Source organism: Cherax quadricarinatus, chromosome 29 (genome assembly GCF_038502225.1).
Source record: "Cherax quadricarinatus isolate ZL_2023a chromosome 29, ASM3850222v1, whole genome shotgun sequence".
Classification (NCBI taxonomy): domain Eukaryota; kingdom Metazoa; phylum Arthropoda; class Malacostraca; order Decapoda; family Parastacidae; genus Cherax; species Cherax quadricarinatus.
In genome coordinates this window covers 35,186,438-35,211,437 of record NC_091320.1, presented here as the reverse complement: position 1 = coordinate 35,211,437, position 25,000 = coordinate 35,186,438, and the positions used below count along the sequence as shown (strand labels likewise).

At 42.3% G+C, this 25,000-nt stretch overlaps 1 protein-coding gene across 5 annotated transcripts in view; it reads left to right on the top strand.

Annotated features, from left to right (window-relative positions):
* LOC128690449 (uncharacterized) overlaps positions 1–25,000 on the top strand; it is a 142,462-nt gene that overhangs the window by 31,526 nt on the left and 85,936 nt on the right. For all 5 annotated transcript variants that reach the window (XR_011392578.1, XR_011392577.1, XM_070089730.1 and 2 more), the window contains exon 2: positions 5,092–5,271. Coding sequence is in view for 3 of the 5 variants with exons in the window: in XM_070089730.1 (XP_069945831.1) it covers positions 5,092–5,271 (180 nt within the window). In the remaining 2 variants the exon portion in view is untranslated. The remainder of the gene's footprint in view (positions 1–5,091; positions 5,272–25,000) is intronic.

Here is a 25,000-nt window from a genome sequence, read left to right as displayed (position 1 = left end):
ACCTTTTCCAAGAGGTTGCCCGGCCTTGGCTCGCTGTCGTGGGAGTGTCTCAGACCAATGTCTGCCGTGGGAGGTGGTACAAGTACCTCCTCGTCTTCTGGGACTAGCTGTCCTCAAGCCTAGCCCCATTCCCCGCCCCTACGGGGCTCGGAGGGAGAAGCTAGGCACCTTGGGCTGCCATAAACCCCGCCCCACACTGGGCTCGAAGAGTGTGGTAGCTGTATAGCAGCAGACGATGTCAGGAAATGCAAAGGCAGCAGGGGTGTGGCTCCTTTTGGAGCCACACCCCAGCTTTGGGCCGAAGCCCGAGTGCTGGGGAAGTTCAAGAATGCCTCTTGCTGTGTGTGTTGCTGTTGTTACTTCCTCACTTGTCCGCTGCATTCTCTCACGTAGTTCTAGTTATCACTACTAATAAATGGAAATATGTAAATGTAAATATATGAGAGCCAAAACTCAAGGCTCATGTTCCGGGGGTAAAGAGTAACGAGAAGCTCTCAATTATTTGCAAAGTTGCTTTGGTATTTAAGAACATAAGAAAGAAGGAACACTGCAACAGGCCTATTGACCCATGCGGAGCAGGTCCATGTCCTCCCCCCCCCCGATTAGCCTAATGACCCACCCAGTCTGGTCATCCCCACTCAAGGATGGAGCACGGCACCAGACTCAGCAGCACAAGCTAGTCAGGTCCAACTCACACCCACTCACACCCACTCATGAATTTATCTAACCTATTTTTAAAACTACACAACGTTTAAGCCAGAATAACTGTACTCGGGAGTTTGTTCCACTCATCCACAACTCTATTACCAAACCAGTGCTTTCCTATATCCTTCCTGAATCTGAATTTTTCCAACTTGAAACCATTGCTGCAAGTCCTGTCTTGACTGGAAATTTTCAGCACGCTATTTACATCCCCTTTATTTATTCCTGTTTTCCATTTATACATCTCGATCATATCCTCCCTAATTCTACCCCTTTCGAGAGAGTGCAGATTCAGGGCCCTCAGTCTATCCTCATAGGGAAGATTTCTGATACATGGGATCATCTTTGTCATCCTCCTCTGTACGTTTTCCAGAGCATTAATATCCATTCTGTAATACGGTAACCAGAACTGAGCATCATAGTCTAAATGAGGACTAACCAAGGATATATAGTGTTGAAGAACAACCTGAGGACTTCTATTATTTATACTTCTAGATATGAAGCCAAGAATTCTGTTAGCTTTATTGCTAACACTAATTCACTGTTGTCTTGGTTTTAGATTACTGCTAACCAGAACTCCTAAATCCTTTTCGCAATCAGTAGTATTAAGATCTACATTATTTAGTTTATATGTGGCATGGTTATTTACCTGTCCAACATTTAGAACTTTGCATTTGTCTATATTAAACTGCATCTGCCACTTCTCCGACCATTGCATCAGTCTATTCAAATCATCCTGGAGTGCTCTAGTGTCCTCATTAGAATGAATTGGACGGCCTATTTTGGTGTCATCAGCAAATTTGCTTATGTCGCTATTTATTCCCTCGTTTATGTAAATTGTGAACAACAACGGGCCCAACACTGACCCCTGAGGAACACCGCTTGTGACGTGCCCCCATTCTGATTTCTCCCCATTTCTGTTATATACCAATTTTTTCTCCATGTCCAACACCTTTATCTTTTAAAGGTTTAGCGTTTAAAGTGGTAATAATGTTAAATTTATTATTTCTAGTTAAGAGGTCTTGTTCATGAGTTAACGAATTATTGTACTTGTGGGATAAATGAAGGTGTAAACTTTGTCTCAAGTTTCACCACTATCGAATAGCAGTGGTTCAGGGGACCTCAAAATAACTTCACAATATGAATATGTAGATAACTGTGTGTGCGTAGAGAAAATTTCTGGTACGGGTCCACGGTTACCAGATGACGCCACCGCTCCTTCATCCCATAATCCCTCCCATTTGACATTCCCCTCTCCATCAATTCTTCCTCTTCCTTCTTCCCCCCCACCCCTTCACCCCCTTCACACATCACCACTTGCCTGCCTCTCTCACTTTCCTCTCTCCTACTCGTGGCGTTCACTCTGTCTCCCTTAAAAATAAGAGCCTCTCCACCATTTACCTGAGTTTCCTCAACCTGCATCAGTAGCTCCCGCACGAGTCATACATTATCATACATCCGGCAGTAAATCTTTTGGAAAGGTCGTCCAAGTAACTAAGTCTTATTTCTCACATGATTTATATTTTTTTTTTTTACCTTAAATTAGTAAGGAGCGCATTTTCTTCTCATTTTTTTTAAAGAAGTGAATACTAGAGTGTTAAGAAGACGTGAGTGCTGAGAAAATGATGACTTTGATACTAAATAGTGGCTGCTATTGTTGCTTTTTGCTGATGGTTCGGTGCTGTTGGAAACTTCCTGAGAAAAAACTACATTTTGTGGAGGAGTTTGTGAGGATGAGTAAGAGAAAGAAGTTGAACGTGAATAAAGAGAAAAGCAAAGTGAGGTGAGTAAGTAAAAATCAAGGCAATACATTCTTGAAATTAGAATGGAAGGAAGTAGAAGAATGGAAGAAGCAAATTCATATAGATATTTAAGGGTGAATGGGAATGCAAATGAATCTATGATTGATGAGATTCATAAAAGAATTTACGGTTGAAAGAAGGTACCAAGAGTGTCCTGGGGTCTTTGGGGAGAATAATGAAACTTCTATACCAGAGTATAGCGATGCCAACACATGAGAGTGAGTCAAGACCTTCCAGTGTTGTAGCAAGCAGGAGTCTGGAGGCAGTGGAAATGTCGTGTGTGTGATCAGTGTGGAGTGGGAACTTTACGAAGTAATTAAGTAATTTAAGAATGAAGTAATTGGAAGCATTTGTGATAATATAAGTTAAAATCCTGATTGGATAGATGGTAGGATGTGCATGGGACGTGTAATGAAGGACTGGAAAAAAGGTGTGAAGTAGCTTTGAACGGTACGGGCTTAAACATCCAGCAAACCTGAGAGAGTGAGTGACAACAATTGATTTTGGAGGGGATTTCACATGCTGTTGGAGTGTGAGCAAGGTAATATTTTGCCTAGGGATTGTGGGAAACTGGTTAGCCGGACTTGAGTCCTGGAGGAGTAAAGGAGTGTACACTACCCGCACTCCGAGGGCTGGGTGAGGATTTAAGGCTCGATACAAGTGACCAGGTCATATAAGTGAACAAGCGTCACAGGTGAACAAAAACAGTTGAACAAATGATGAACAGTACTAACTCACACAATTTTGTTTGTTAATACCAGCATCCCTCAGTGGTTCTTGTGTGTCAAACACCAGCATCAACAGTGGTTCTTGTGTGTCAAACACCAGCATCAACAGTGGTTCTTGTGTGTCAAGCACCAGCATCAACAGTGGTTCTTGTGCGTCGAACACCAGCATCAACAGTGGTTCTTGTGTGTCAAACACCAGCATCCCTCAGTGGTTATTGTGTTTCTAACACCAGCATCAACAGTGGTTCTTGTGTTTCTAACACCAGCATCTCTCAGTGGTTCTTGTGTTTCTAACACCAGCATCAGCAGTGGTTCTTGTGTTTCTAACACCAGCATCACTCAGTGGTTCTTGTGTTTCTAACACCAGCATCCCTCAGTGGTTCATGTGTTTCTAACACCAGCATCTCTCAGTGGTTCTTGTGTTTCTAACACCAGCATCTCTCAGTGGTTCTTGTGTTTCTAACACCAGCATCTCTCAGTGGTTCTTGTGTTTCTAACACCAGCATCCCTCAGTGGTTCTTGTGTGTCAAACACCAGCATCACTCAGTGGTTCTTGTGTTTCTAACACCAGCATCCCTCAGTGGTTCTTGTGTGTCAAACACCAGCATCCCTCAGTGGTTCTTGTGTTTCTAACACCAGCATCCCTCAGTGGTTCTTGTGTTTCTAACACCAGCATCCCTCAGTGGTTCTTGTGTGTCAAACACCAGCATCAACAGTGGTTCTTGTGTTTCTAACACCAGAAACAACAGTGGTGGTTCTTGTGTTTCTAACACCAGGAACAACAGTGGTGGTTCCTGTGTTTCTAACACCAGGAACAACAGTGGTTCTTGTGTTTCTAACACCAGGAACAACAGTGGTTCTTGTGTTTCTAACACCAGGAACAACAGTGGTTCTTGTGTTTCTAACACCAGAAACAACAGTGGTGGTTCTTGTGTTTCTAACACCAGCAACAACAGTGGTTCTTGTGTTTCTAACACCAGCAACAACAGTGGTTCTTGTGTTTCTAACACCAGCAACAACAGTGGTTCTTGTGTTTCTAACACCTGCAGCAACTGTCGTTCTTGTGTTTCTAACACCAGCAACAACAGTGGTTCTTGTGTTTCTAACATCTGCAGCAACTGTCGTTCTTGTGTTTCTAACACCAGCAACAACAGTGGTTCTTGTGTTTCTAACACCAGCAACAACAGTGGTTCTTGTGTTTCTAACACCAGCATCAACAGTGGTTCTTGTGTTTCTAACACCAGGAACAACAGTGGTTCTTGTGTTTCTAACACCAGGAACAACAGTGGTTCTTGTGTTTCTAACACCTGCAGCAACTGTCGTTCTTGTGTTTCTAACTCCAGCATCAACAGTGGTTCTTGTGTTTCTAACACCAGCAACAACAGTGGTTCTTGTGTTTCTAACACCAGCAACAACAGTGGTTCTTGTGTTTCTAACACCAGCAACAACAGTGGTTCTTGTGTTTCTAACACCAGCAACAACAGTGGTTCTTGTGTTTCTAACACCTGCAACAATTGTCGTTCTTGTGTTACTAACTCCAGCATCAACAGTGGTTCTTGATAGTTTTAAAGCGTTGCAAGTCAGCGTCAATATTTTGAAGTTATGTTGACTTACTGATTATTAAGAGACTGCTGGGATGTTGCACGCTCATAAAGCATTGTTGCAGTAAGTAAATGTTGCAAAATTTAGAGAACACCTCGGATAAGATGAACCACTTCATCCTCTCGTTGTTGTGTTGCTTCCATTGCCTTTATACAACGCTCTAAACCGGTGCGAGTCATTCAGCACAATTAGCAATGTAGGTTCGATCCTCCTTCCGTAAATGTTGTAACAGTTTTCTTTGGTTGTGTGTGTTTCAGGTTGGTGCTGCGGGTTCCCGGGAGCGCCGGCTCACTCCACTGTCTCCTTCTCCGACAACAGACTCTCCACCGACACCGTCGCTACCTATTCTTGCGACAGGGGGTTCGAACTGCTGGGCCCTGCCAGGAAGATCTGCGCCGAGAATGGAACCTGGATACCCGCCGGCATTCCTTTCTGTGGTGAGTGTTCCAATGCTGAATACTTGAATAGCATATATATATATATATATATATATATATATATATATATATATATATATATATATATATATATATATATATATATATATATATATATATATATATATGTCGTGCCGAATATGTAAAACTGGTCAGTTAGCAAGAACTCATTTAAAATTAAGACCTTTCTAATAAATTTCCCTTATACGTTTAAAGATATATTTTTTCATTAATGTTATTGTAAAAAAAATTAATTTTGCACCAAAAGAATCTTAGAAAACTTACCTAACCTTATTATAACAAGAACAATTTATTTTAGCCTAACCCAACTAAATATATTTTAGATTTGCTTACAGTAATTTAATACTAAACAAACACAGCGAAATATATTTTTTTCGTTAGGTTCAGATTGATTTTGGCGAAATTATTGCATACACAAATTTTCGCTTGTCATATATGGCAAGATGAGCGTTGCTATTTAAGCCAAGATCGCAAGTTCTGCCTATTCGGCACGACATATATATATATATATATATATATATATATATATATATATATATATATATATATATGTCGTGCCGAATAGGCAGAACTTGTGATCTTGGCTTAAATAGCAACGCTCATCTTGCCATATAGGACAAGTGAAAATTTGTGTATGCAATAATTTCGCCAAAATCATTCTGAATCTAACGAAAAAAAATATATTTCACTGTGTTTGTTTAATATTAAATTACTATAAACAAATCTAAAATATATTTAGTTGGGTTAGGCTAAAATAAATTGTTCTTGTTATAATAAGGTTAGGTAAGTTTTCTAAGATTCTTTTGGTGCAAAATTAAAAATTTTGACATTAACATTAATGAAAAAAATATATCTTTAAACGTATAAGAGAAAATTTTAGAAAGGACTTAATTTTAAATGAGTTCTTGCTAATTGGCCAGTTTTACATATTCGGCACGACATATATATATATATATATATATACATATATATATATATATACATACATATATATATATACATTTTTATTATTATTATTATCACACCGGCCGATTCCCACCAAGGCAGGGTGGCCCGAAAAAGAAAAACTTTCACCATCATTCACTCCATCACTGTCTTGCCAGAAGGGTGCTTTACACTACAGTTTTTAAACTGCAACATTAACACCCCTCCTTCAGAGTGCAGGCACTGTACTTCCCATCTCCAGGACTCAAGTCCGGCCTGCCGGTTTCCCTGAATCCCTTCATAAATGTTACTTTGCTCACACTCCAACAGCACGTCAAGTATTAAAAACCATTTGTCTCCATTCACTCCTATCAAACACGCTCACGCATGCCTGCTGGAAGTCCAAGCCCCTCGCACACAAAACCTCCTTTACCCCCTCCCTCCAACCCTTCCTAGGCCGACCCCTACCCCGCCTTCCTTCCACTACAGACTGATACACTCTTGAAGTCATTCTGTTTCGCTCCATTCTCTCTACATGTCCGAACCACCTCAACAACCCTTCCTCAGCCCTCTGGACAACAGTTTTGGTAATCCCGCACCTCCTCCTAACTTCCAAACTACGAATTCTCTGCATTATATTCACACCACACATTGCCCTCAGACATGACATCTCCACTGCCTCCAGCCTTCTCCTCGCTGCAACATTCATCACCCACGCTTCACACCCATATAAGAGCGTTGGTAAAACTATACTCTCATACATTCCCCTCTTTGCCTCCAAGGACAAAGTTCTTTGTCTCCACAGACTCCTAAGTGCACCACTCACTCTTTTTCCCTCATCAATTCTATGATTCACCTCATCTTTCATAGACCCATCCGCTGACACGTCCACTCCCAAATATCTGAATACGTTCACCTCCTCCATACTCTCTCCCTCCAATCTGATATTCAATCTTTCATCACCTAATCTTTTTGTTATCCTCATAACCTTACTCTTTCCTGTATTCACCTTTAATTTTCTTCTTTTGCACACCCTACCAAATTCATCCACCAATCTCTGCAACTTCTCTTCAGAATCTCCCAAGAGCACAGTGTCATCGGCAAAGAGCAGCTGTGACAACTCCCACTTTGTGTGTGATTCTTTATCTTTTAACTCCACGCCTCTTGCCAAGACCCTCGCATTTACTTCTCTTACAACCCCATCTATAAATATATTAAACAACCACGGTGACATCACACATCCTTGTCTAAGGCCTACTTTTACTGGGAAAAAATTTCCCTCTTTCCTACATACTCTAACTTGAGCCTCACTATCCTCGTAAAAACTCTTCACTGCTTTCAGTAACCTACCTCCTACACCATACACTTGCAACATCTGCCACATTGCCCCCCTATCCACCCTGTCATACGCCTTTTCCAAATCCATAAATGCCACAAAGACCTCTTTAGCCTTATCTAAATACTGTTCACTTATATGTTTCACTGTAAACACCTGGTCCACACACCCCCTACCTTTCCTAAAGCCTCCTTGTTCATCTGCTATCCTATTCTCCGTCTTACTCTTAATTCTTTCAATTATAACTCTACCATACACTTTACCAGGTACACTCAACAGACTTATCCCCCTATAATTTTTGCACTCTCTTTTATCCCCTTTGCCTTTATACAAAGGAACTATGCATGCTCTCTGCCAATCCCTAGGTACCTTACCCTCTTCCATACATTTATTAAATAATTGCACCAACCACTCCAAAACTATATCCCCACCTGCTTTTAACATTTCTATCTTTATCCCATCAATCCCGGCTGCCTTACCCCCTTTCATTTTACCTACTGCCTCACGAACTTCCCCCACACTCACAACTGGCTCTTCCTCACTCCTACAAGATGTTATTCCTCCTTGCCCTATACACGAAATCACAGCTTCCCTATCTTCATCAACATTTAACAATTCCTCAAAATATTCCTTCCATCTTCCCAATACCTCTACCTCTCCATTTAATAACTCTCCTCTCCTATTTTTAACTGACAAATCCATTTGTTCTCTAGGCTTTCTTAACTTGTTAATCTCACTCCAAAACTTTTTCTTATTTTCAACAAAATTTGTTGATAACATCTCACCCACTCTCTCATTTGCTCTCTTTTTACATTGCTTCACCACTCTCTTAACTTCTCTCTTTTTCTCCATATACTCTTCCCTCCTTGCATCACTTCTACTTTGTAAAAACTTCTCATATGCTAACTTTTTCTCCCTTACTACTCTCTTTACATCATCATTCCACCAATCGCTCCTCTTCCCTCCTGCACCCACTTTCCTGTAACCACAAACTTCTGCTGAACACTCTAACACTACATTTTTAAACCTACCCCATACCTCTTCGACCCCATTGCCTATGCTCTCATTTGCCCATCTATCCTCCAATAGCTGTTTATATCTTACCCTAACTGCCTCCTCTTTTAGTTTATAAACCTTCACCTCTCTCTTCCCTGATGCTTCTATTCTCCTTGTATCCCATCTACCTTTTACTCTCAGTGTAGCTACAACTAGAAAGTGATCTGATATATCTGTGGCCCCTCTATAAACATGTACATCCTGAAGTCTACTCAACAGTCTTTTATCTACCAATACATAATCCAACATATATATATATATATATATATATATATATATATATATATATATATATATATATATGTATATATAATATTGTTGTAGATAATTACATAAAATAATCAAGAAGGTAGGCAAGAAAGTAACCATAGGTGGGGAGTGTCATCTGGCCTCTCAGTTGCTGTATGAATCACGAAAATGCAGTGGATGACACTGGAGAGAGGGAGAACCGGCCACCAATGTTGCAATGACAAATCATCTCTCTATATGTATCTCTCTCTCAACACTCCTTCCGATTTATTTTATTTTTCTTCTCAGTAAATCATCTTTCCTTTATCCTGCGTCTTCTTGTAGTCCCCGCCATGTTTTGGGTCCTGCTCTTTATTAGCAGGAGCTGTGACTCGACCTCTGCAACCACAACTAGGTGAGTACACACACACACACATCTTTAACACCAGAAATATGAATATAAAGAAGCATTGACCTGGTCATGTCATTCTAAAATTCAATGAATTTCTGCAAGACTCATGCATGTTAGTGGCGAATATGTTAATCTGACGCAAAATGCTATTCGTGGCATTTTCCCGGCGAAGTCGTTACTTCCAATTCCCCAGAAAATGTAGATCCCCTGGTGGGCGAAACGTTTTCTTCGTAAAAAAAAAAAAACTGCCCTAAATCAGAGTCACAGTGACTCGCCTAGTAATTTGGGTCACAGTCACGCTTTAAACAGTGTGAGAATGTGCTTACATAGTGTGGGGTAGCGACCTGCTGCTTCGTGGTCCCATTGCTCTGCTCATGGCCTCGCCCCTCACACCACTGAACGCAACTTTCGTTGTTGACATCCTCCTCAGGAACCACTGAATTCTGCCACATTTTCCAAGTCTCGGTCCTTCCAGACGGAGGAGTTGAGAATCGAGTCTTTGAAGCCTCTGATGGACTCCTGATCCAAGGACCTCATGTTTTGCTCTGGATAGAAACTTTATCAAGCAATATTGACTTGATAATGAACTTAATCAAGTCATGTTAACTTGATTAAGTTCTAAACACAGCTAAGTACCGAGACTCTCTCACACTGCCATAATTCTTTCTCGCTACCATACTCGTTGGTAATACCTGCCATCCTACCATAACCTTCTGGTGAGCTGCTGTTGTTCGCCTCGTCTCCGTGGGAAGTGATAGCAGTTTTCCCAGAGTTTTGGTAGTTTATTCCCAAGAATAATGCCAGAGTTAGCAATTACTTTTTTTCCTGTTAAATACACGGAGACTCTAGTTGTTGTTGACTTTATTTTTCCTGAATGAAAACTAATTCATGAGGACATATGTAAACTGTGATTATTTTTTTTTTTTTGAGGTAAGTTCCAAAAGTAAGGGGATTATTTCTGGACATTCTCCGCGCTTCTCTCTGCCTCCTTTTACTTCTTCTTCTTCTTCTTCTGCTTCTTCTTCTTCTCTCTCTCTCTCTCTCTCTCTCTCTCTCTCTCTCTCTCTCTCTCTCTCTCTCTCTCTCTCTCTCTCTCTCTCTCTCATAAACATATGTATATCGCCACACAGTGGCTACATCAGTCCATACAAAGGAGAATCGTGAAGAACAGGAGGAGAATGAAGTAATCAGTCCCTTAGTCTTGAGTCGATGTAATCAGTCCATCAATCAGAGGTGATGGTGGCAACCTCAGTGGTGATGGTGGCAACCTCAGTGGTGATGGTGGCAACCTCAGTGGTGATGGTGGCAACCTCACTGGTGATGGTGGCAACCTCAGTGGTGATGGTGGCAACCTCACTGGTGATGGTGACAGCCCCAGTAGTGACGGTGGCAACCTCAGTGAAGGTATCAAAATTTAATTCTGGTATAAGAAGAGACCAGCCGTGATGTGTGGAACTGCTGGGTCGCATTCTGTGCCCTGGGAGTCCAGGGCATCCTGAATACTGGACCGCCTGTGCCCTTGAAGTACCGGATCGCTCATGCCCTGGGCATCCAGGGCAACTGCCGCTCTGGAAGTAGCAACGAGGTGAAGCAGAGCGACCTCACGAGGTTCCGTTGTGGCTTGGGGAGGAGCAAGTTGCTGGGACCTTCTCTGTTTTCTTCGTGCTGAAAATACATGATTTGGTCTAGATTAATGTAAATCTCACCTCAGTACTAATAGTAGCGATAATTTACTTTTATCAACATTTCATATTTTGCCCATTTCACTTCTTTTTAACATTATATTTGCGGTTGCCGTTTGTTCCCCTTATCCTCAGTCCATTCACTGATTGTAGTGTATGACTGAATAAAATACTTATGGACATTTCACACACACACACGTCAGGAGCTGAGTCTTGACCCCTGCAACCACAATTAGGTGAGTACACACACGCACACGCACACACACACACACACACACACAAGCATACACACTCACACATACACATATCCGTCCAGAATAAGAAATATATCCAGCTTCAAGAGTAGGGAACACCAGCTAACTGGCACTAATGAAGCAAAGACCAGGGGCTAAAACCCGACTCTCACAAAACACAAAGCTGTCAGTATACATCTACCCCATAAAACGCACCGCTACGTTATAATTAAACTGACCTTCTGCTAGTGCCGCCGCCAGCAGCGTAGACTTCACCGCTGCCAAGTAACCCTCCGTTCTCATTACCTCCATAAAATATGCAAGTGTAACGCTCGAAATGAAGACAACAGGTGCAAATGAGGTGTGGTTATTAGCTAGTCTTCACGCCGTGTCTGGTAACCAGTGTGCAAGTGGGTTTATGATCCCATTAAATAGGGAAAGAGGGCATTCTACAAGTATATATGTTCATTGTAGCTGTGTGTAGGTGGCACCATGGTGCCATCCTCGACCCACGTTTGAGATATTCCTTGTTTTTGTCTCCTCTGAGTTTTCTTCTCTCATCAACCAGTGTTCATCACACTTTCTTGCAGCACTTATATATATATATATATATATATATATATATACATATATATATATATATATATATATATATATAGACATATATATATATATATATATATATATATATACATATATATATATGTATATAATGTATATATATATATGTATATATATATATATATATATATATATATATATATATATATATATATATATATATATATATATATATATATATATCGAGCCAAATAGGTAAAATTGGTCAATTAGCAAGAATTCAATTAAAATTAAGTCCTTTCTAAAATTTCCTCATATACGTTTATAGATATATTTTTTTCATTTGTGCTAATGTAAAAATTAATAATTTTGTACCAAAAGATCCTTAGAAATCTTACCTATCCTTATTTTAACAAGTGTAATTTAATTTAGCCTAATCCAACTAAATGTATCTTAGAAAATTTACAATATTTTAATAATAAACAAACACAATGAAATATAATTTTTTCGTTAGGTTCAGAATGATTTTTGTGAAATTATTGGTTACACAAATTTTCGCTGCCTTATTCGGCAAGAAGAGCGTTGCTATTTAAGCCAAATAAAGGTGAGAAAAAGAAACGTGGAGAGAGTAAAAGTTCTGAGGAAGAAGTGTGAAGAATTACAATACTTAAGAGAAAAAAATATAATATAACGATACAGAAAGAAAAAAAAAGACAGAGGTAAAGACGAAGTGAAAATAAGAGGAGGTAAAGAAAAGAGAATAGCTAGCTAAAATATACATATATTATCTGATCAGTAGAGGACGACATGGAGAGGGAATGGTCTTATAACGGCGCATCCCACAAGCAAATCCTCCTTCAAACGACCTTCCTTCAATCTTCACCTCTTGTACCTCCTCTGTTTTTTGTTGTGTATCACCCGGCCGTAATGTTGGTGTTTGACAGAATCCTGGACAAGTCACAGTCAACTGGCTTTCCAATTGTCATCACACCGGCCGAATGTCGTAAGAATCTCTCTCCTTCCTACTTTTTGTCAGGTGAAATTATTTTTTTTTTTTGTTATTGGCTAGAAACCATTCGTACAGAGACATAGAGAGGCTTTGTTTACATTACAGTCGCAGATACTGGAAGCAGTTACTCAAGAGAAGCATTGTTTACATTACAGTCGTAGATACTGGAAGCAGTTACTCAAGAGAAGCATTGTTTACATTACAGTCGTAGATACTGGAAGCAGTTACTCAAGAGAAGCATTGTTTACATTACAGTCGTAGATACTGGAAGCAGTTACTCAAGAGAAGCATTGTTTACATTACAGTCGTAGATACTGGAAGCAGTTACTCAAGAGAAGCATTGTTTACATTACAGTCGCAGATACTGGAAGCAGTTACTCAAGAGAGGTGATGAGAGACAGATAGCCAAGGACTTAGTTTACATCGAGACTGTCTACTGGGAACTGTCTTATTGTACTTAGAATAAAGACTATCGTGCATTATCTAGGTGGAGAGAGAGGGACGGAGAGAGAGGGAGAGAGAAAGAGGGAGGGAGAGAAAGAGAGCACATGGAAAACACATATTGCAGAGGTCTTAGAAATCCTTACTGAGTCTATCTGCTGAGAAGAACGATCCACTTCCGTGTAGGTTAAGAACTCCTATGTATTTTCTAGGTGTGTGAAGCGAGGATGGAAGAGCAGAAGGCTCTCTCCCTTTGTTCCTTAAAGACTCCCCGTGAGAATTATTCTTCTAACAACTCTTCTAAGGGAGGAATAAGACATTACGGGTTTACAATAATTTTATAAGGAAGAGAGAATTCTATGCAAGTTTTCCTAGTTTTTAACCTTTGTGAGATTACAAACAAAAAAATAATTCGCGTGCAAGATATAAATTTATTGAATTTCATCAGCTAAATAATTCTAACTTCAGATATTATCTTGGGCTGCTCTCTCATTCCTTGGATCAAACCTAATTACTTTACATTTGTCAGGCACCGTAGGACCCCTACGAATTAATCATTTCGATAATAATAATAATAAAAATAATAATAATAATAATAATAATAATAATAATAATAATAATAATAATAATAATAATAATAATAATAATAAGAAATATAAGAAAAGGGAGAAAAAATGAATAATCAGCCATTTGATCAACTTGTTTTTAGTTCGGAGTCTCGGTTATTTTCATTGTGTTGATCCTTATGTTAATTGTCTTGGCTGATGGTCAGGTGAAACTGGCTGTCTGATGACGCACTTGTGTCACCTCCCAGACTCCTTCCTGCTGCTCCACTGCCTCTAGCCACTGTACCCTCCAGCCACGGTACCTTTCCAGCAACGGTACCGTTCCAACCAAGACTAATACACAGAGAAAACTGTTGTAGTCTTCTTTGTTGGGGTTTTATAGGGCTATTGAAAGCTCACGCCGTATCTTCTTTGTTGTTCGTTTATAGGGCCAAAAGCAGTTCATGCCGTAACGAACCCATCTGTCGGCCTGTCCAACAGCAAGGCGACTAATAATGTTTCCAATATCTCCTCTAAGGGTCATTCTAGAGAATCTACTACCACCAAACCTACCATTAGGGACTCAACCAGCAGGTTGAGCCCCTAATGGTAGGTTACCAAAGCTATGAATAACTGATGCCATGTACATGAAGCTTTTATAACGAGTACTCACTTAACGTCCCAGTATACATGAGGGGGATTGCCAATAGACCCCTGGATGTCTTCAAGAAGGCGCTGGGCAGGCACCTGAAGTCAGTACCTGACCAGCCGGGCTGTGGCTCTTACATAGGTTTGCTTGCGGCCAACAGTAACAACCTGGTTGATCAGGATCTGATCCACCACGAGGCCTGGTCACAGACCGGACCGCGGGGGCGTTGATCGCTGAAAACCTCTCCAGGTAACTCCAGGTAATATGGAGGACGTTACTAGGGACTTGTATACATATGTGATATGCCTGTTGTATTAGCATTGTAAATATTGCCCGTATTACTCACACACACACACACACACACACACACACACACACACACACACACACACACAGAGAGAGAGAGAGAGAGAGAGAGAGAGAGAGAGAGAGAGAGAGAGAGAGAGAGAGAGAGAGAGAGAGAGATAGAAGAGGTAAAGGATTTAGTAGGTGCTAGACTGTGCTAAGCCTAATGCTACTTATAATGCTTAAGCTAGGTTAGGCTATGCTAGGTTAGGTTAGGTTAGGTTGGGTTAGGTTAGGTTAGACTAGGTTAGGTTATGCTCGGTTAGGTTAGGTTAGGTTAGACTAGGTTAGGCTATGCTAGGTTAGGTTAGGTTAGGCTAGGCTATGCTATGCTAGGGTAGGTTAGGTTAGGCTAGGTTAGGCTATGCTAGGTTAGGTTAGGCTAGGTTAGGCTAGGTTAGGTTAGGGGACTGCTCTAGTAAGCACATGTCCTTCTGTGCCGGGAGTAGAAAGCTTCCCAGGAAGGGCGGCTGCGGGTCCTGTTTACCGCAAGCGGTCGTCAACTCCGCCCTTCTCTGGGAGCGGCATGATGAAAGGCCGGCCGGCGGCCAGAGGCGTCGCAGCCTGACGATGCCTTCCAGCTGACCCACACACACACACACACACACACATACACACACACACACACACACACACACACACACACACACTATGCTATGTATGGTTCCTGCCTCCATTACATCACTTGCTAGACTACTCCACTTCCTAACAACTCAATGACCGATGTTAGGAAGTATTTCTTCAGTCACTGAGTTGTCAGGTAGTGGAATAGTCTAGCAAGTGATGTAGTGGAGGCAGGAACCATACATAGCTGAAAGACGAGGAGCCAGAGATGGGACACAGACACAAGAGGTCACAATTGGAAGTTGAAGACTCAGATGAATCAAAGGGATGTTAGGAAGTATTTCTTCAGTCATAGAGTAGTCAGGCCATGGAATAGCCTAGAAAGTGATGTGGTGGAGGCAGGAACCATACATAGTTTTAAGGCGAGGTATGATAGAGCTCATGGGGCAGGGAGAGAGAGGACCTAGTAGCAATCAGCGAAGAGGCGGGGCCAGGAGCTGTGACTCGACCCCTGCAACCACAAATAGGTGAGTACAAATAGGTGAGTACACACACACACACACACACACACTTGAACAATGGGAAACTATAAATCTACAGGTATTTTCTAATTTTAGTATTAATGAGGAGTAGGAAGAGAAGAATGAAAAGGAGGAAGAGGAGAAGGAGATTTCAACGCTCCCGACAGTGGTGATCCTTCTCCTTCATACTGTGTGTGTACTCCCCTGTGTATGTGTGTGTGTGTGTGTCTGTGTCTGTGTCTGTGTCTGTGTCTGTGTCTGTGTGTCTGTGTGTGTCTGTGTACTCACCTAGTTGTACTCACCTAGTTGAGGTTGCAGGGGTCGAGTCCGAGCTCCTGGCCCCGCCTCTTCACTGATCGCTACTAGGTCACTCTCCCTGAACCGTGAGCTTTATCATACCTCTGCTTAAAGCTATGTATGGATCCTGCCTCCACTACATCGCTTCCCAAACTATTCCACTTACTGACTACTCTGTGGCTGAAGAAATACTTCCTAACATCCCTGTGATTCATCTGTGTTTTCAACTTCCAACTGTGTCCCCTTGTTACTGTGTCCAATCTCTGGAACATCCTGTCTTTGTCCACCTTGTCAATTCCTCTCAGTATTTTGTATGTCGTTATCATGTCCCCCCTATCTCTCCTGTCCTCCAGTGTCGTCAGGTTGATTTCCCTTAACCTCTCCTCGTAGGACATACCTCTTAGCTCTGGGACTAGTCTTGTTGCAAACCTTTGCACTTTCTCTAGTTTCTTTACGTGCTTGGCTAGGTGTGGGTTCCAAACTGGTGCCGCATACTCCAATATAGGCCTAACGTACAAGGTGTACAGGGTCCTGAACGATTCCTTATTAAGATGTCGGAATGCTGTTCTGAGGTTTGTTAGGCGCCCATATGCTGCAGCAGTTATTTGATTGATGTGCGCTTCAGGAGATGTGCCTGGTGTTATACTCACCCCAAGACCTTTTTCCTTGAGTGAGGTTTGTAGTCTCTGGCCCCTAGACTGTACTCCGTCTGCGGTCTTCTTTGCCCTTCCCCAATCTTCATGACTTTGCACTTGGTGGGATTGAACTCCAGGAGCCAATTGCTGGACCAGGTCTGCAGCCTGTCCAGATCCCTTTGTAGTTCTGCCTGGTCTTCGATCGAGTGAATTCTTCTCATCAACTTCACGTCATCTGCAAACAGGGACACCTCAGAGTCTATTCCTTCCGTCATGTCGTTCACAAATTCCAGAAACAGCACTGGTCCTAGGACTGACCCCTGTGGGACCCCGCTGGTCACAGGTGCCCACTCTGACACCTCGCCACGTACCATGACTCGCTGCTGTCTTCCTGACAAGTATTCCCTGATCCATTGTAGTGCCTTCCCTGTTATCCCTGCTTGGTCCTCCAGTTTTTGCACCAATCTCTTGTGTGGAACTGTGTCAAACGCCTTCTTGCAGTCCAAGAATATGTGTCTGTGTGTGTGTGTGTCTGTGTGTTTGTGTGTGTGTGTGTGTGTGTGTGTGTGTGTGTGTGTGTGTGTGTGTGTGTGTGTGTGTGTGTGTGTCTGTGTCTGTGTGTGTGTCTGTGTGTTTGTGTGTGTGTCTGTGTGTGTGTGTCTGTGTCTTTGTGTGTGTGTGTGTGTGTGTGTGTGTGTGTGTCTGTCTGTCTGTCTGTGTGTGTGTGTGTGTGTCTGTGTGTCTGTGTGTGTGTCTGTGTGTGTGTCTGTGTGTTTGTGTGTGTGTGTCTGTGTGTGTGTCTGTGTGTGTGTGTACTCACCTATTTGTGGTTGCAGGGGTCGAGTCATAGCTCCTGGCCCAGCCTCTTCGCTGACTGCTACTAGGTCCTCTCTCTCCCTGCCCCATGAGCTTTATCATACCTCGCCTTAAAACTATGTATGGTTCCCGCCTCCACTACGTCACTTTCTAGGCTATTCCACGGTGTGTGTGTGTGTGTGTGTGTGTGTGTGTGTGTGTGTGTGTGTGTGTGTGTGTGTGTGTGTGTGTGTGTGTATGCTTGAACTTCACAATCATTCATATAAAGAGTAGTTTAGGTGAGGTGTGCAGTTATGTCAGGTTTCTGTGTCTCACGTTTAAGTGTCGGTCAAGGTGAGTGAGGACACCTCACCTAGCACCTTGCAGGAGGCGTCTGGCTTCGTAGGATGAGTTATCCTAGGCCTAGAGGCTTAGCCAAATTGGATACATTAGCAGCGTGCTGCAACCCTATTCTGTTTGACAGTAACTTGAATCAACATAAGAGCATAAGACAGGAGGAACACTGCAGCAGGCCTACTAACCCATACTAGGCATGTTCTTCTCAAACCCAAACCCAGTAATAAAAATATTTTGCCCGACCCATTTTATTCTGCCTCATCTCGCGTCTGAGTGGTGGCTGTATCCTGACATCTTCTCTCCATCTTTACTTTTGAGTGATTTCTGCATCCTGACATCTCTCCGTCCTTACTTTTGAGTGATTTCTGCATCCTGACATCTCTCCGTCCTTACTTTTGAGTGATTTCTGCATCCTGACATCTCTCCATCCTTACTTTTGAGTAGTGGCTGCATCCTGACATCTTCTCTCCATCCTTATTTTAGAGTGATGGCTGCATCCTGACATCTTCTCTCCATCTTTACTCTTTGATGAGTTCCAACTCATTCCAAGTCATGAGGCGCGTATGATCCTGCCAGTGGCGCACTTGGGTAAATATGCACACATACACATATATACTTGCCAAGTTGAACTTACAAGCCACACGTCTCCCACACAGTGCTAACATACAATACGTAGTCACAAAACACCAATAACCTACACTTAGAATACGTAGATTTAAACAGCATTTTTCTTCGCGAACTCTGAACCTCCTGTTCCATCTTGGTTACTTGCTAACTGTCAAAGAAGGAACGAAACGACCTTTAAAAAGGTCCTCTCCAAAGCACGAGTTATTTTCACAGTGTTTCGGTCACAATGTTGACATACCCGTAGACTAGAGTATGTCCTATCATAAGGCTCCTGTATTTACTGTGGTGTTTCGTAAATGTAACTCAAAAAATCCATCCAAAATTGAATATCGTGAACTTTTAAGGCTTTTCCAGATGCTTTTCAGCTATAATTGTTCCATTTTCGTATCCATGGAAAAATAATCACACTATATAGAGAAGCATTGGAAAATAGTTTACCGTTTCATCATAGTTTCATTAAGGCAGCGGGATTTCCAACCAGCAGTCTACTATGACTCTAGAAATCGTAATGACACGATTGCAAACAAACCATACCCCCGGCCGGGATTGAACCCGCAGTCGTAGAGTCTGGAGTTTTGAGACTCTATGACCGCGGGTTCAATCCCGGCCGGGGGTATGGATTGTTTAGCAGTCTACTATGGTTTACCTAAGAGAGAGTTCTCTATCGTTAATTTGCCTGCGTGAAGGAGGATAGTCCGGGTGTCACCCACACTGTGGCCCCACAACTTCCGTACTCAGGCCAGGTGGCTCGGCAGGAGGTGGCCGTCGGCGGCCCGTTAGCCGAAGAGAACGTCAGGACTACCAGAGTGGCGTGGTCCGTGACCACCGCCTCCTCGCCATCTGCATAATATGGCCTCGACGGCGTCAGCTGGGAGACCTGCACCCCACAGTAAGCGAAGACCATCCCTGAGACCAGAGTGGTCATAGACCATCCCCGGGACCCAGAGTGATCATAGACCATTGCTGGGAACCAGAGTGGTCTTAAATCATCCCTGGGTTCCAGAGTTTATCACAGATCATCCCTTGTACCCAGAGTGATCAGAGACCATCCCTGGGACCCAGAGTCATCACATATCATCTCAGAGCCTCGAGTGAGCCTAGACTCACACCCAGACAAACGCATCACAACACCAGTTTTACAAAAGCCTCCCAGAATTTTAAACATTTTCACAATTTTTTACAAGGTTTTACAAACACTTTTATGATGTTCTCAGTCATATTGATATTAATAATTATTATAATAATTAATAATTCTGCCAAATAATCATTTTTCTTCATCAGTGACGTGGAATAATTTGCGTCTTATTATTATTATTATTATTATTATTATTATTATTATTATTATTATTATTATTATTACGTCTATGGGAATGATAATCAGGTTTGATTCGAGGAAGGAGAGGATGTCTCCAGTGCCTTGAATCAAGATCCCTCCATGAGATGTGTATCTGGAGTGCACAGGGGATTCGAACAATGGTCTAGACAAAGGTCCCAGACCAGCGTCTTCAGACCACTCTGTTGCATGACCCATACAGGTTTCGTGCTTCACATTTAATCAATATTAACAATAATTCAGACTCCTGTAACTATAGATTTTAATCATTTATTTGGCCAGGTTGTGAACCTCCAAATTAGGTGTTGATCCGTGGAAAAGGAGGACGCCTTCAGTTCCATGGATCAAGAGCTCATAATAAGTATTAATTAAAGCGCCCCTCCCCCCTTGAGCTGAACATCCACGTCAGTACTTTCTAATTCAGTACCTTCTACCACATTACTTTCCACATCAGTACCTTCTTCATCAGTACTTTCTACGTCAGTATTTTCTACGTCAGCACTTTCTACGTCAGTACCTTCTACGTCAGTACCTTCTACCTCATTGCTTTCTATGTCAGTACTTTCTACGTCAGTACCTTCTACCTCATCAGTTTCTACGAGATTACTTTCTACGTCAGTACTTCCTACGTCAGCACTTTCCACGACAGTACTTTCTACGTCACCACCTTCTACCTCATAACTTTCTACGTTGGTACTTTCTACATCAGTACCTTCTACGATAGTACTTTCTCGATCGTACTACTACTACTATTACTATTACTACTACTACTACCACTACTACTACTACTACTACTACTAATAATAATAATAATAATAATAATAATAATAATAATAATAATAATAATAATAATAATAATAATAATAACAATAACAATGCAAGTTGCATGTCACTGTCACAATGACGAAAATTTGAAATGTTTTATATAAAATAAAAACGTCCAGATTTTGTAAAGGGCCAAACTGACAGACAGTTTTTTTCCCCCGACGTAAATCTCGACTGACAAAAACATTAGTGACCCAAAAAAATAGAGGGGGGAAAAATATTAGAGACAACAAATGAGAGTAAACTTTATTGTTGCAGTAAGAGAGAGAGAGAGAGAGAGAGAGAGAGAGAGAGAGAGAGAGCTGCAAGAACTACGTCAAAACTGTCAGTGGTGACAATAAGGCAGGAGGAGGTGCATTTCCTTCTTAAATCGCTTGACCAAGAAAAGGCTGTGAGCCCAGACAAGTTGAGCCCAAGATTGTTGAGAAGATGTGCAGACCAGCTAGCAGCACCTCTAACTCGCATCTTTCAGCACTGCCTAGTACAGTGTAAATGGCCCTCTCTATGGAAAGAGGCAAATGTAGTCCCTGTTCACAAAAAGAAGAGCAGAGCAGAAATCAGCAACTAAAGACCAGTGTCACTCCTGTCAATCACTGGTAAGATCAATGAGACAATAATCTCAAGACAAATGACAGAGTTTTTGACTATCACTCACTACTTTGTGATCATCAATATGGCTTCAGGAAAGGTTACTCTGCTGCTTATCTGTTGTTAAACCTCTCCACTAAGTGGCACCAGTCACTGGATGAATCCAAAGTCAGCTGTGTGGTAGCACTGGACATTGCTGGCGCTTTCGACCGGGTGTGGCACCAGGGCCTCTTAACAAAACTTCAAGCACTGGGAATTGCAGGCTCTACGCTATGTCTCCTCAGTGATTACCTTCATGGTAGATCTCTAAGTGTAGTCCTCAATGGAACGGAATCAGCAAGGCATCCTATTGGGGCAAGTGTTCCACAAGGAAGCGTGCTGGGTCCATTGTTATGGAATGTCTACTTCAACGACCTTCTTCATCTCATCCCAGAATCACATGCATATGCAGACGACTGTACACTGACATTCACTTATCCAAGAGAAGAAATGCCAGCTGCTCTAAGCTACATCAATCACCAGCTGAGAGCTATATCAGCTTGGGGGAATAGATGGCAAGTAACATTTGCACCTGAGAAAACGCAAATGATGATCGTCTCTAGGCACCATGATGGTAATGCTGGTGCAGTAGTAAGGATGAATGGGAGGATGTTGGCACCTGGAGAAGAAGTTGATATCCTTGGGGTGAAATTTGACTCCAAACTAACCATGAAGAACCATGTTGTAAATCTTGCAAACAAGGCAGCCAGGAAGCTTACAGCACTTCGCCGTATCTCGCATCTGCTTGACAGTAGGGGTTGCAAGATCCTGTACGAGGCACAAGTACGCTCACACCTTGAGTATGCTCCACTTTCTTGGTTTGCCTGCCCCCCCCCCTCTCATCTGCGACTGCTTGACAGAGTAGAGAACAGAGCAAGACGTCTCATCTCTCGCCTGGACCCATCCTGGATAGATCTGTCATTTCAGCAGAGCCTTCAACATAGGAGGGATGTGGGTGGCCTTACTGTTATGTACAAGGCCAATATTGTCAAAATACCACACTTGGATCCACTTCGAGGACAGCGTGAAACAAGCTTTTGTGCCACAAGACGGGCAGAAAGCAGCAACTTCACTCTGGCTGTACCCTTCTCCAGAACATCACTCCATCTGAGATTATACATACCCAGGATGACTCGAGTATGGAACACATTCGTACAGCATAATGATGTCAACGAGATAAAGTCAGTTGATCAAATGAAAATGCTGGCCCACAGATGGCTCCAACTTCATCCTGTTCCCTACTTGTATTTCTCATAACAATAAAAATGCTTTCAAATGAGCTGATGTAGGTAACAGCTCTTAGCTTGCCAATAAAGTTAGGAATCCTTAACCTGTAAATAGCTGTCAATAAAGCTAGGGATCCTTAACCTTGTCAAACCCTGTGTAAAAAAAAAAAGAGAGAGAGAGAGAGAAAAGAGAGAGAGAAAGAGAGAGAGAGAGAGAGAGAGAGAGAGAGAGAGAGAGAGAGAGAGAGAGAGAGAGACAGACAGACAGACAGACAGACAGACAGACAGACAGACAGATTTCGCTCTATGTAGGGCTTTATCAAGTCATGGTTTGACGGAACTCGAGACAGGGCGAAACGTTGTTCCTATTCAAAACTTCTACAAGTTCTATTTTGTCCCTCTACTTTCTATTGCTGTTACTACTACCACTACTACCACTACTACCAGCATTACCTCTACCACTACTTCTCCACGTCCTCTCTGTCCCGTCCCTGTTTCTCTCTCCTATATATACACCGACTCCCTCACCTTCGTGTGTTAGTGTGACTTGTAAATAGTCAAAATCGGACCGATAAGTCCTCATAAGCTTCTCTTATGTGCGGATTATTTGTATATTGTTGCAGTCACTGTACTGTGCCTTTTTATTCTTCCAGTCACTGTATTGTGCCTTTTTATTCTTCGAGTCACTGTATTGTGCCTTTTTATTCTTCGAGTCACTGTATTGTGCCTTTTTATTCTTCCAGTCACGGTACTATGACTTTCTATTCTTCCAGTCACGGTATTGTGACTTTCTATTCTTTTGTGTTTTGTCCACAGACATGGAACAAAGTATTGTTAAGCGGTTTATTAAATGCTTTGAATGATTTCATAACAACACTGTGATGACAGTATATGTAAACATGGAAAAAATTGGTCACTAATACAGGAAGTTTGTGATGATTGTTGAAAATTGGGGATTAGAGAAGCAAATTGGTTATGACAGAAGCGGTAGTCAATTTTTACCTGTGTGTGTGTGTGTGTGCCAATTCACACAGACACACAGACAGCCACACACACACACACACACACACACATGTACTCATTTGCACAATTCCGCTACAGCGAAGTATGACGAAACCTGGACTAAACACAGTGGGAAATACACGTCATGTTAATGTTCTCTCATTCATAACTCCTCTCACTACCGTCAGGTGGCTTCCTGATTGTGACGTGTGGATATTAAGTCCTGGGTGGCCCTACGTTATGTGTGGGGCCACTATACACTACATGGCCCCAAGTTATGTGTGTGGTCACTATACACTATATGGCCCCATGTTATGTGTGTGGCCACTATACACTATATGGCCCCACATTATGTGTGTGGCCACTATACACTACATGGCCCCAAGTTGTGTGTGTGGCCACTATACACTATATGCTCCCACGTTATGTGTGTGGCCACTATACACTATATGGCCCCATGTTATGTGTGTGGCCACTATACACTATATGGCCCCACATTATGTGTGTGGTCACTATACACTACATGGCCCCACGTTATGTGTGTGGCCACTATACACTATATGCTCCCACGTTATGTGTGTGGCCACTATACACTATATGCTCCCACGTTATGTGTGTGGCCACTATACACTATATGGCCCCATGTTATGTGTGTGGCCACTATACACTATATGGCCCCACATTATGTGTGTGGTCACTATACACTACATGGCCCCACGTTATGTGTGTGGCCACTATACACTATGTGGCCCCACATTATGTGTGTGGCCACTATACACTACATAGCCCCAAGGTATGTATGTGGCCACTATACACTACATGGCCACACGTTATGTGTGTGGCCACTACACACTACATGGCCACACGTTATGTGTGTGGCCACTATACACTACATGGTCACACGTTATGTGTGTGGCCACTATACACTACATGGCCCCAAGTTATGTGTGTGGCCACTATACACTACATGGCCCCAAGTTATGTGTGTGGCCACTATACACTACATGGCCCCAAGTCATATGTGTGGCCACTATACACTGCATGGCCACACGTTATGTATGTGGCCACCATACACTACATGGCCATACGTTATGTGTGTGGCCACTATACACTACATGGCCCTAAGTTATGTGTGTGGCCACTATACACTACATGGCCCCAAGTTATGTGTGTGGCCACTATACACTACATGGCCACACGTTATGTGTGTGGCCACTATACACTACATGGCCACACGTTATGTAGCCACTATACACTACATGGCCCCAAGTTATGTGTGTGGCCACTATACACTACATGGCCCCATGTTATGTGTGTGTGGCCACTTTGCACTAGGCTTACTAAGACCTGATTAAACTCTCCACAGAGTTAAACGTTTTTCCAACGACAACTTGTTCCGCTAGTTTCTCCCCTTTTCTTCGCAGAACGACCTTTCGATCGAATTTCTGGGACGATAAACAAGACTGGTGAGTTATCAA